This window comes from Mesoplodon mirus, assembly GCF_964341445.2.
Source record: "Mesoplodon mirus genome assembly, chromosome: 2".
NCBI classification, from domain to species: domain Eukaryota; kingdom Metazoa; phylum Chordata; class Mammalia; order Artiodactyla; family Ziphiidae; genus Mesoplodon; species Mesoplodon mirus.
Window position 1 is genome coordinate 43,502,044 of NC_138977.1, and position 13,764 is coordinate 43,515,807.

The 13,764-nt window shown below is 36.7% G+C and overlaps 1 protein-coding gene across 1 annotated transcript; it reads left to right on the forward strand.

The window, feature by feature from the left end:
• Positions 1 to 728: 728 nt before the first annotated feature.
• On the forward strand, positions 729 to 2,390 carry GK2 (glycerol kinase 2; the record flags this gene model as incomplete). The annotated part of the gene is made up of 1 exon (XM_082641956.1): positions 729 to 2,390. The coding sequence occupies one exon, from the start codon at positions 729 to 731 to the stop codon at positions 2,388 to 2,390; it is 1,662 nt and encodes a 553-aa protein (XP_082498082.1).
• Between the last annotated feature and the right edge of the window lie 11,374 nt (positions 2,391 to 13,764).

The window sequence follows — 13,764 nt, forward strand, 5'->3', positions numbered from 1 at the left end:
CCAAGTAATATCATCATAAAACTGACCAAAACCATTGATAAAGAGAAAAAAATCTTAAAGACAGTGAGAGAAAAACAGACATTTAAAAAATAAGTTTGACAGTGAAGTTCACACCTGAAACAACACGAGAGAAGAGGGCGGAGCAACAGTTTCAAGGCACTGAAATTTAAGGGGAAAAAAGTTAGTTTCAAGGCACTGAAATTTAAGGAAAAAAAAGTTAATAAGAATTCTATATCCAGAGAAAATATCTTTAAATAGTAGATGAAATACTTTTCAGATGTTCAAAAGTTGTAAAAATTCATTTCCAACAGACCACACTACAAGAAATATTAGGGGAAATCTTACAGGCAGAAAGAGCACGATAACTGAAATGTGGATCCACACAACACAATGAAGAGCACAAGTAACAATAATTACGTTGGTAAATATATGATTTTTTTTTAAGCTTAAATCACCTTAAAAGATAATTGAGTGGTTGGGGGTGGAGCGCGAGTCAAAGGAGTGGGGTGAAAAGATGCAGCGCTGGTTAGAGGACAAAGCATGTCCCAGCGAGTTCAAGTTCAGCCTAGGCAGTTACTGAGCCTGCACGCATTATGATCCTGATGCATTATGATCCTGACGCCCCACCCCCACCAACACCTCCATCACCGGGGAAACGGCACCAGAGCTGCTAAGCACCAGAGCAGCTGAGCTGAGAACCGGAGCAGCTGAGCCCAACGACAGGTTTCATGGCAGCTCCGAAGACGGCAGTTGTGGAGCCATTGGTGGGGGCAGTGGTCCAGGGTACTGACTCCACTCATTTTATGGTTTTCGATTCAAAAACAGCGGAACTACTTAGTCACCATCAAGTGGAATTAACCCAAGACTTCCCAAAAGAAGGATGGGTAGAACAAGACCCTACGGAAATTCTTCTTTCCGTTTATGAATGTATAGCGAAAACATGTGAGAAACTTCAAGAACTCAGTATTGATATATCCAACATAAAAGCTATTGGTGTCAGCAATCAGAGGGAAACCACTGTTATCTGGGACAAATTAACTGGAGAGCCGCTCTACAATGCTGTGGTGTGGCTTGATCTAAGAACCCAGTCTACTGTTGAGACTCTCAGCAAAAAAATTCCAGGAAATAATAACTTCGTCAAGTCCAAGACAGGCCTTCCACTTAGCACTTACTTCAGTGCAGTAAAACTTCGTTGGATTCTTGACAATGTGAGAGAAGTTCAAAAGGCTGTTGAAGAAGGTAGAGCTCTTTTTGGTACCATTGATTCATGGCTTATCTGGAGTCTGACAGGAGGAGTTAATGGAGGTATCCATTGTACAGATGTAACAAATGCAAGTAGGACAATGCTCTTCAATATCCATTCTTTAGAATGGGATAAAGAGCTGTGTAACTTTTTTGAAATTCCAATGGACATTCTTCCAAATGTCTGGAGTTCTTCTGAGATCTATGGCCGAATGAAAACTGGGGCCTTGGAAGGTGTGCCAATATCTGGATGTTTGGGGGACCAGTCTGCTGCATTAGTAGGACAAATGTGCTTCCAGGAAGGACAAGCCAAAAACACGTATGGAACAGGCTGTTTCTTACTATGTAATACAGGTCATAAGTGTGTATTTTCTGAACACGGCCTCCTGACCACAGTGGCTTACAAGCTAGGCAAAGACAAGCCAGTATGTTATGCATTGGAAGGTTCTGTTGCTACAGCCGGTGCTGTTATTTGCTGGCTGAGAGACAATCTTGGAATTATAAAGACCTCAGAAGAAAGTGAAAAACTTGCTAAGGAAGTAGGTACTTCTTATGGCTGCTACTTCATCCCAGCCTTTTCAGGGTTATACACACCTTATTGGGAGCCCACTGCAAGAGGGATAATCTGTGGTCTCACTCAGTTCACCAATAAAAGTCATATTGCTTTTGCTGCATTAGAAGCTATTTGTTTCCAAACCCGAGAGATTTTGGATGCCATGACCCATGACTGTGGAATTCCACTCAGTGATTTGCAGGTGGATGGAGAAATGACCAACAACAAAGTTCTTATGCAACTGCAAGCAGACATTCTGCATATTCCAGTAATAAAAGCCTCCATCCCTGAAACAACTGCCCTGGGAGCTGCCATGGCAGCAGGAGCTGCAGAAGGTGTAGATGTTTGGAGTCTTAAACCCGAAGATTTGTCAATGGTCATGATGGAACGGTTTGAACCACAGATAAAAGCCACAGAAAGTGAAATTCGTTATTCTACATGGAAGAAAGCTGTGATGAAGTCAATGGGTTGGGTTACAACACAGCCTCCTGAAAGTAGTGAACCTACTATGTTCTCTAGTCTGCCCTTGGGTTTTTTTATAATGACTAGCATGATAATGTTAATTGGAGCAAGATACATCTCAGGTGCACCATAATAATATCAAACATGGATTCTCAAGATGTGAGCTTTTCACAGAATGAAAAAAATCCAGCAATTCTGTCTCTTAATGTAATGACACTATAACAGACTGACTTTATTTATAAACCACTTACTGCATGGCTTATGAGAACCCTACAAGTAAACCTATGGCTAGAAATAAATAAATTACAGCAGAAAACACTGCAGAAACATTTGGTGTGTTTTTTAACATCAGCAGTTAAGGTCAGGCCAACCACTGGGAGTCAACCCCCTCCACTGTCATGAAATCCTGTCCACTCCCTCTAAAATATAGCATATTCAGATTCTGTCTATGGAATTTTTCATCAAACATTTTCTAACACTTATGGACCAGGATTTGGTTCTCTGTGCTACATGCACTTGATTAAGAGGTGTAACTAACCTGCTAAAACTGAGGGACATCTTATTGTAGTTGTTGTATTGAATGGATCCCAAAGTCCTCTTTTGCACATATTAGGGAGACCACAATACCTTCACTGAATGTTTAATGGAAACATAAGTTTTTATAATAGAAATTTAGTATTCTCATAGCTATTTTCCTAGAAGATATTCATCAAAATTCTTCAGACATTTTACATGTCCTCACTAATTACACTAATTTTCTGTGTAAATCCTATAGGAAGAAGGACATGTTTTCCTTTGTTTTCTCATATTTCTATTTTATGTAGTTTACTTGGTATGTATAACATATATGCTTATATACATCATATAGAGAGACCATCAGTGAAGCTTAGAAGAAGGGTAGTCTTAAGTGGACCAGTACTTACATAAATATTTTAGGGTAAACATTATATATATATATATATATATATATATATATATATATATATATATATATATATATATATATATATATATATAGGGAGAGAGAGAGAAATGAGCATGCATACTATTTATCAGGATAAACATTTTTTTAAACAGGTGGTATTTAAAATTTATATGCTTTATACTGATACAAAACAAAGTGTATTATGATTTTAACTGTATTTTACACCTTACTTTTTAATTTAATTGCCTTAGCTGGATATATGCTGGAAGAAAAAGGAAAAAAAACCATGGAATACTACAGTAAGCATTATTTTCAAGCAGAAAAAAGAGAAGTGATTGCTCAAATGAAACTAATTATATAGTATGTAGTTTAAGCATATGCAGAAGAAAACAAAAATAGCAAGAAGGTTGGAAGTAGATAAATGGAAGTGTAATAAATACTCTAAGATTCATATACTATATGGGAAGTGGTATAATATCATTTGAAGTTACACTGTTAATTAAGTACTCTAAATCCTAAAATAACAAAACAAAAAGTTAGAATTAATAAGCAAATTTAGTACATAAGCCAGAACTATAAAAATATTCATTTGATCCAAAACAAGACAGAAAAGAGATGAAAAAGGAAAAAAAGAATAGATAAGAAAATAGAAAACAATAGTAGGAAAATACATTTAAACCTAACCATGCCAATAAGCACATTAAATATAAGTGGTCTAAATACCTCAATTAAAAAGCAAGATCATCATATTAGATAAAAAAGAAAGACTCAAATATTTACTGTCCCCAAGAAACATATTTCAAAAAAAGAGAAAAAAATAGTCAAAAAGAAAAAGGATTTTAAAAAGATATACCATACTCATATTAATGGAAAGAAAGCCGAAGTGGCTATATTAATATCAGAAGGTAAATTTCAAAGCACCAGTGATGGACAAGGTCATTTTGCAATGATAAAAGGGTCAATTCATTAAAGAGATATAACAATCCTAAACATATATATACTTAATAACAGAGCTTCAAAATACATAAAGCAAAATCTGATAGAACTGAAAGAAAAAGGAGGTAAATCTACACTTATAGTAAGAGATTTCAATATCTCTTCCTCAACATTTGATAGAACAAGTAGACAAATTAATGATATAGATTTGAACAATACTATCAAATAACTTAGTTGACATTCATATAACATTCCACCCTACAGTAGGAGAATACATGCTCTTTTGAAGTGCATATAAAATATTTACCAAGACAGACCTCATTTAGGCTATCAACCAAGCCTCAATAAATTTAAAAGGATTTCATATAAGGTATGCCATCTGAGTACATTGGAATTAAAAATCAATAAAAGGTTTTTGGAAATCTCCAAATATTTGGAAACTAAATTTAAAACTTTTAAATAATCCATGAGTTGAAGAGATAAAGAAGGAAAATAGAAAATATTTGGAACATAATGAAAATGAAAACACAACATATCAAAATTTATGAGATATTACTAAAGCAGTACTTAGAAATTTCTAGGACTAAAGGCCTATGTTAGAAGAGAGACAAGGTTTCAATCAGTGACCTCAGCTTCAATCTTAAGAAACTGGAAATAGGATAACAAATTAAATGCAAAGTAATAGAAGAAAAGATAAAATAAAGAGGAGTGCAATAATCAATGGTATAGAAAATAGAAAAACAATAGCAAAAATCAATATAACCAAAATTTGTTCTTTTAGAATATCAATAAATTGATAACCTTTACGCCTAGACTGGACTAATAAAAAAAGATGACAAAAATTATCAATATCAGGAATGAGAGTGATATCACTATAGATCCTAAGGATATTAAAATGATAATACAGGAATATTATGAAAACTTTATCCCAGTAAATTGACAACTCAGATGAAATGAACAAATTCCTTTGAAAACACAAGCTAACAAACTCAAGGAAAAAACAGATAACTTGAATAGCCCTATATCTATTAAATAGGTTGAATTCCTAGTTTAAAACCTCCTCGCAGAGAAAACACCAAGCCCAAATGGGAGTTATTTCTTCAATGATAAAGAAATAATACCCATTCTACACAAACTCTTCCAGAAAACTGAAAAGGAAGAAACACTTCCAAACTCATTCTATGAGGCCAAGATTACAGCATTAATCTGATTCCAACATCAGACAAAGGCATTACAAAAAACAAAACAAAACAAAAAATGGCTAATCAATATCCTTTATAAACACTGATGCAAAAATTCTAAACAAAGTTTAGCAAAATTAATCTAACAATGCATAAAAAGGATAAGACATCATGACCAACTGGGGGGAAGCTAGGATAATGAATCAGCGTAACTAGAAAAGTCAATCAATATACTTCACCATCTTAACAACCAAGAAAGAAAAACTGCATGAGATATAACTACACACTGACTTGAGTGCCTAAAGTTAAAAAGAAAACCATATCAAGTTTGGTAAAGATGTAGAGGGACTGAATCTCCCATATGATTCTACTGAAAATGGAGAATGATTACAAACAATTTAGAAAACAGTTAAATGGTTTCTCAAAAAACTAAATATACATCTATCACATTATCCTAGATATTTACCCAAGAGAACTGAAAACATATGTCTATACAAAGATTTTCCCGTAGCACTTTACTTGTTATAGCCAAAAACTGGACACAACTCAAATGTCCACCAGCAGGTGAATGGATAAACAAACCACGGTATATCCATAAAATGAAAAGCTATCCAGCAACTACTGATACACACTACAACAGAGATGAATTTCAAAATAATTAAGCTGAGTGAAATAAGCCAGACAAAAAAGAGTAGTATATATGTAGTGTGTGATTCTATTCATATATAGTTGTAGGAAATGCAAACTATTACATAATGGCAAAAAGCATATCAGTGGCTGCCTGGGAACTGGGGGGTGGGGACAGGTGGGGGGATGGGAATGAGGAGTGGGCAGCAAGGGGTAGGAGGCATGATTACAAAGGGGCACAAAGAAAAATTGGGAGGAATGAATATGCTCATTATATTAATTATGGTGATGTGTCAAGGGTGAATATTTATGTCAAAATTAATCAAACTGAACACTTTAAATATGTGCAGTTTATTATATATCAATTATACCTCAATAAAACTGTTTTAAGAAAGAGAAAAAGCTTACCTCAAACTCTGAAGGAATATAACCAAAGTTTGCTCAAGTAGGTTAATTCTTTGCTCTTCTCTATTATGCATACTGATATATCCTCTGCTTCTACAGTCTGCTAGCATGGGGTGTGCCAGTCCCCATCTCTAGAAGGTCTATGAGCTTTATTTGAAGTCATTTGTGTGATGAGACCGGCAAAATACATGATAATGTCTAGTATCATTGAAAACAAATTAATTTCCCATTTCATTTATCTGTTCATAATTCCCAGTCTGGGACCCACTGCAACTGACTTTATGAAGAGTCACAAACAAAGATGTCATAAGAAAATTAGACTAAAAGTCCTCAAACTCAGTATCTCATTCGTTCTCACTTCTTCAATATTATACTCCTGTGATTATATCTTTTCCTTTTTATATCTTTGCCTTTATAAGTCTCACTTTCATAATTTAACTTACATTATATTGGTAAATTACAGTACTTTGCCCCAAGGCTATAAAGGAGCTTCTGTATATTCTATTATAAAATTAGCTAATTAATAATTTCTCTATATTGCCACTAAGCAGAACTACACAGTTAAATTATGACGATGGCCTCTCATCACATGCACGTTATAAAACAGCAGTCATCATTTAATGTCAGGCATACATGTGAGTGAGAGAGCATGAGCTCAAACACTAACCAGGAGAATGAAAAGCATCTAATTCTGATACTGTTTTCCAAAGATACAATTTGTGAATTAAAACAAGACATGGCTGAGAAGGGTCAGTAAGGAGGAGGAGAGAGAAGAAACAAAGAAGGCCATGAAGGGAAAGGGATGTTAAAGGTATCCAAAGAGAAACAAGCTGTACTATTAAATCTAATTAGAGACACCCTTTATGGTATCCATGTAGAAGCAGCTTTAGGAGTGGCAGGCATAGACATCAAACTTAGCGGGATAAGCTTCTTCCCCTCCTCACCTGGTAGAGAATCCTAAATTATTATGTGTTTGTGCCTGATTTCTGGGGCTTATATTATTATTTTGATATTCATACTCATAAGCTCACAGGGAAGCTATTGATTCACTCACCAGTAAGCCCTTTTCCCAATACATCAGTATAAACGTTACATTAAACAATCCGCATTTAGGTGGAACATTATAAACCTACTCTCTGACAGTTAGATATGGAAAATTTGTTTCCATGCTGTTTTCTTTTTAATGAGAACAAATAAGATCCCCTAGAGTAATCTTCCAGCAAAGTCTAGAGTAAATACAGTACCATCTCAGACAGTCACCTACTTTAGGCTCCCATGGAAATGACAGCACTATAGTCCATTCTGATTGTTTCAATCAAAACAAAATGAGTAAACTTAATATTTAAATATTCCCCCATAGTTTCCATCCACAACCTTTATAGCCAGGTTTATTTGAGCGTCAGAGAAATTTCATGTGATCCTTGTCCTCTATGTGTTTAGCGTACGTTACAGTTCATTATCATATCAGCCCTCAACAAACTGATTTATTTTACAAAAAGAAAAGAAAAGAAGGCCTTGACCTTTGGTGGGAAAAAAGTAGAGGGTGATAAGACTGTTAATAATCTTATATTCAACTAACTATGAAATTCAGTTCATTGTAAATAATCCACAAATCTTTCTCCTATTCAGTTATTAAAGGATGTTTTTCAAGTGTCATAGGAAATCCAAGCTTGAAAAACATTTGCAAACCCAAAACAGTGAGGAGACATTATATGTCTATACTAGCTTCAAAAGAGAACTAGGCAAAAACCAAGATATAAATGTTCTAATGATTGCAAATGCGGATAACTCTGATCTGTCTAGCTTTTACTCTAAACTGAAGTAGGCAACCTGCTTAACTGCATGTCCCTGTTTCCACAGTTGTATGACTTAGCAAAGTGACCAGAGCAGGGGATGAGTAGACACCTTGCAGCAGGAAGCTTTGATTAAGATTCTCTCTCTCTCTCTCTCTCTCTCTCTCTCTCTCTCTCTCTCTCTCTCTCTCTCTCTCTCTCATTGTAAGATAAAGTTTGTCTGGCCTGAAGTATATTTTACCAAATAAACTGACCACTTCTTCTCAGCTCTTTTTTAAATAGGCCACAGATATCTACCATTAGCTCAGCTTCACAGTTGAGAACAATGAGGAAAAAAACAAGAAAATCACCTTCCCAATCCAAAAAGGGTATAGCTTTAGAACTGAGGAGATGATTCATCAGGAGAATATGATTACTTGCCTAGAATTTAGTATTTTCAAAAACAATTCTCTCAATGAAAACTGCAAGACTACTTTCATGATGTAAGAAGAGCCTGCAGGTGGATGGGGCCTGAGAAAGCTTCTAGCTCAACATCTTTTAATGCAAAAGAAGTGAAAAGTTTAAATAACTTACTAGATGTCATTAAAAACATGCTGGGAGTAAGATTAAATCTAAGTTTTTATATTATAATGTTCCTTTAGCTTCACCCAGCTGGTAGGGATTTTCTTGGGCTTTGTCTACCTCAAACAGCTGTGTTATGACTTTTTACAAGATGAAAGAAAAGGTAATAATAACTTATGAATTTCTTATAAAAGAGAGTTATGTCTTGCTCAACAAATAATTTGGTGCATACTTACATACTCATACACACATACAATTTTTATGGCCTCTTAAGAGAGGCACATACTGGAAGATTCTGAACTATAATAAAATCATTTTCTATTCTCCAGTGATTTTCTATTCCTGAAAAAAATGTTTACAGACTCTTTGGGGAGCCATTTCCTTAGTCATTAAACATGGCAGAAAATTGGGAGAGCGCTGGTAGAGGTACCATTCCCTTCTAGATACAAAGCTTGCTACTCATCTCCAAAAAACGGATATACTTTCAGACTTACCTAGTTCATCTTTTCATTTCAGGGAGAGATGCAAGTTTCTTCTTCTTCCACCTTCTCTTCCTTCTTTGCCCTCCTCTTTGTCTTTTTCTTTTTCCTGAAACAAATCCATTGAGTCATATCATATGGTATTTACTACTCATATTCACAAACATCAAAAGGACGGCAATCTGTTTAATATCCTGCAGATGAACATGCGCTAAAAATTGGCACTGGCAATCAGGCACACACTGCCCACTGGGCACCAAGCAGCAATGTGCTAAAGATCTGGCCTGTTGTTCCATAGAGAAGAATGACTTTCATGACAATTGTATCAAAAACAAATTATGTACCAAATGTTTGTCTAGATGAGTACTTGGAAGATCATTTATCTTTCATTCATCCCCTCACAGCTTCTACACTTCAGCTCTATTGCTGTCAATGCATTCTTTGCCTGTTTACATGTATGTTCCTCTCCTATTTGTTTCTATAAGTTCACTATAGTTTCACCTTCTTATACCAGCTCCAGTGTATATTATGAGAATCATACAATGTCTACAAATAAAAAGAACATTAACAAAAAGGATATAAATCTTTACAAAACAGTTTCTAAAGCATCTCCTCATGTCTCATTTTGTCATGTCATTGGAGAATGGAAACATTTACTTTGCATTTTCCACATGTTAGAGACTGCAAAAGAAGATAACCTAAGAGAGATGAAACTTTAACTTTAAAACAGGTCCCTAATGAATTTTAGCTAGAAATTGGGAATCTTATACCTCAGGCTCCTTATTTTAAATATTTAGAAACTGGGGTCCAGAAGTGCTGATGGTCCAAGGTGTTAGGGCTGTTTTGTGCCTGGAAGTGCTGGGATTAGAACCTAGCCGAACTTTCTTGTATACGTATGCCAAATTTTCTTCGAAGATTTCAATTTTAAAAACAAAAACTGCTGGTTTTCTCTAAGATCACATTTAGAAATACTTAGAAATGCAGTGGTAATTGCATAGCATTTTCCCCTCAACATTCAGAACTGTTTTAAGTCCCAGGGAACCACTTTAGGGGAACTGACTTTAAAAGTCTCTTCTCTCTGTTTCTTCCCTTTTGTTCACACTCTTTTAGTTCAGGCATCACAATTAATGGTACCAGATATACTACAGTAACCTAACTTTTCCTGTCCCGTCTCTCAAATCTAACCTCTACATTTCCACCATGGTTCTCCCTCCCTTCCTGTTCCCTTCCCACCTCTGTCTCTGATTTTACATAATTTATTGTTTCTTTTCCAGCACCCCAGACCTGCTGGAAATCCCCCCACACCAACTCCCAAAGGGAGCCCCCTGGCCCTCTTACCTCCGGGCAGAGCCTTCTAGGTCTCCCAGCTGCAGGAGCTGTTCAGAGGCACCGAGGGGAAAGTGGAGCAGATCTCCAGCTATTCGTTCTTTCAGAGCCCCTCTGATTGTTCTTATGAGCATTCTTTGAGCTTCTTCTTCCTCTAGTCGTTGTATTAATGCAAGTTCCTGTGCCCGACGCACAGTGAGGCCAAACAAACTGAAACGTCGGAGTTTGGAGTAGAGAAAGGTTTATTGCAAGGCCCTGCAAGGAGACGAGGTGGCTCATACCCTCAAAAGCCCCGAGCTGGGGCTTCCCTGGTGGAGCAGTGGTTGAGAGTCCGCCTGCTGATGCAGGGGACACGGGTTTGTGCGCCGGTCCTGGAAGATCCCACATGCCGCAGAGCGGCTGGGCCCGTGAGCCATGGCCGCTGAGCCTGCGCGTCCGGAGCCCGTGCTCCGCAACGGGAGAGGCCCCAACAGTGAGAGGCCCGCGTACCGAAGAAAAAAAAAAAGAGGCTTGGGGCTATGTGCTCCTGGTTGTCAAGCATCTTCCTTTTGTTGGAGAGGGGGGTTTTTACATCTGCAAAACGATTCAGGAAATACTATTATCTAGTTACTTCAGAGAGGAGCTAGAGAAGAGGATATGGGGGAAGGCCTGTCCTCGGAAGGCCCCATGTGGTCCTGCTTGGTTACAGTTGCTCAACATCAGAGAATGTTTACGTGCTCTGACCTTTCGATCTTGCTACACAGGTTCTTAATAACTGTGAATCTGGACCGTGGAGGCAACAATTCGAGCCTCCAGGATGCTGGTGTCTTCAAGTTCTGCCGCGACCTTGTTCTCCAGCTGTTAATGCCTAATTTTCTGCTATGCATTCCTTTTCACATCTCCAAAGATCAGAGTCTATTCGACATGTCGACACTCTCATTTCAGAGTTGCTCTGGGGTCGTGGAAAGGGGCGGAAGGAGGAGAGTCATCTTCCCGCTGGCTGTGTGACAGACCTGACTCTGGGCCAGTGTCTGAGACGGACTAGGAGTCAGAGCCCGCCGCTTGGTGCCCTACGGTGGCCAGCAAGGGCCACGTGGCCTCTCTTCGCTATGTCTGCGCTTTGAGGCGCCGCCCTGTGGGCGGGGGATCCCATAACCACACTTCTCCTGAAAACAGAAATCTGTTCATTTTACCGTACCGCTTTCAATGTGCTAATTGCAACCATTTCACAGGTAAGCTAAGCAGCCTGGCATTTAACATCCGAATACCTATATTCTGTCTTCCACCTGTTCTAGGTGCACTTCACCTGTGATTTTTTCACTTACCATGTCTCTTCCTGGAAGCTGTCATATTAAAGAGAATCTCTGCACTTTTTCTAGGCAGACAAAATTAGAGATGTAAAATAAGAGTTTGTTTATGGTGTTTTCCCTTTCACAGGATGAATATCACTCTTTCATCTTAAAAAGTAGATGTTATCCTCATTATTTAGGGGTGAAAAATGGATTCTTGGTGAGATGTAAAGGTCTGAGAAGAATGATCATTAACCTGTCTTAGAAATCAGTTATTGCATTATAACTTTTCAAAAATCGTCTAAATACCTAGTTACTTCCATTTTTAATAGTACTCATTCTGTGTATTGCTTTTTATTAATTCATTTAAGTTAACCCTACTGCATTATTCCAGAAATAACTCTACCTCAGTCAAATTTATCAAATTTCCTTGTTTTATTTATTTTTTATCTTTTTAAAAAAATTTTTATTGGAGGATAGTTGATTTACAATGTTGTGTTAGTTTCAGGTGTACAGCAAAGTGAATCCGTTAAACATATACATATATACACTCTTTTTTAGATTCTTTTCCCATATAGGTCATTACAGAGTATGGAGTAGAGTTCCCTGTGCTATACAGTAGGTCCTTGTTAGTTATCTATTTTAAATATAGTAGTGTGTATATGTCAATCCTAATCTCCCAATTTATCCCTCCCTCCCAAATTTCCTTATTTAAAAAAAAAAGTCCTTATATCCAGTCCACAATGCCCACCATTTATTACAAAATCAAGATTTCATTATCCTGTCTTTTTCTTTCCTGATTAGTTTGATGCTTAGTTTAGCATACAGTAGTTAATTCATATGTGAGTTTTCTAATCCTTAGTTTCTCATTGATCATGACAGAAGTTTATGAACAAAGAGGGATTATCCTCATAGTAGTAATCTCTCATAAAAATCAGAATGCCAATCTTAGTTTGGTCATATAACTCAGCTTATCAATGAATCAATCCATAATATTTATTAAGTTCCCCCTCTGCTAGGTACCATGGGAAATATAAAAGTGGGAACTACATGATGCCTGCCTTCCAAGATTTTATAATCTAGTAGTGGCAATAAGTCATATACAGAAATGGCCATGAAGTAAGGCAGTATTTGAAAAGTACTATTTGGTGAATGAATGAATGAATGAATGTGCAAATGAATGGATTGCATATGCAGTAGGGAGGGAAAGGACACTTGTATCTGGAATTAGAAGGAAAATATAATGGCGGAACCAGCCTTCTAAGATATGAACCAGACTTCTAAGATGGATAGGATAACAATAGATAAGGATGGAGAGATGAAAATAAATTTACTTGTGGGAAATAATACGAGCAACAGCATCAGAGACAAGTTCCACAGTTTTTAAGCTTATCAGTTTAAACAGAGCAAGATAATGTTGGAAAGCAGTGGGTAGTAAAAGTTGGAGCCAGATTTTGAAGAACTTTGAATATCAATCTAAGAACATGTCTTTTTTTTTTTTTTTTTTTTTTTCCTGTAGGGACTAGAGCTCCACAAAAAGTTTATGTTGAGGTAAGTACCATGATAAAAATCTCATGTCTATCTCTCCTTGACTGCTAGCTTTCATTATTGAGAGAATGCATGGAGTAGCAGTGGGGCATGGACTACTGGGTTTAGAGCTGGGCTCTACCGCTTACTGTGTGACCTTTGCCAAGTTACTTAACCTTTCTGTGCTTCAGTTTCTTCAACTCTAAAATGAAAATGAAGATGAGGATGGTGATGATGATAATGATAATGATAGTCTTACGGGATAAATGAATTATTTGAGGAGCAAATTAGTTAATGTATGTAAAGAGCTTAGATCTGGTAGTGGGTAAGCCCCACATAAGAGTTTGCTATTAGTACTGTCAGTATAACTATTGCCAAATAGGATATAAAGAGAAGAGTTGGGTGATTCTTTGGTTTCTATATCTTTAAAATTGAATTTCAAAAAAGTTCCTAAAAAAAGGAAATACTAATCATAGAAA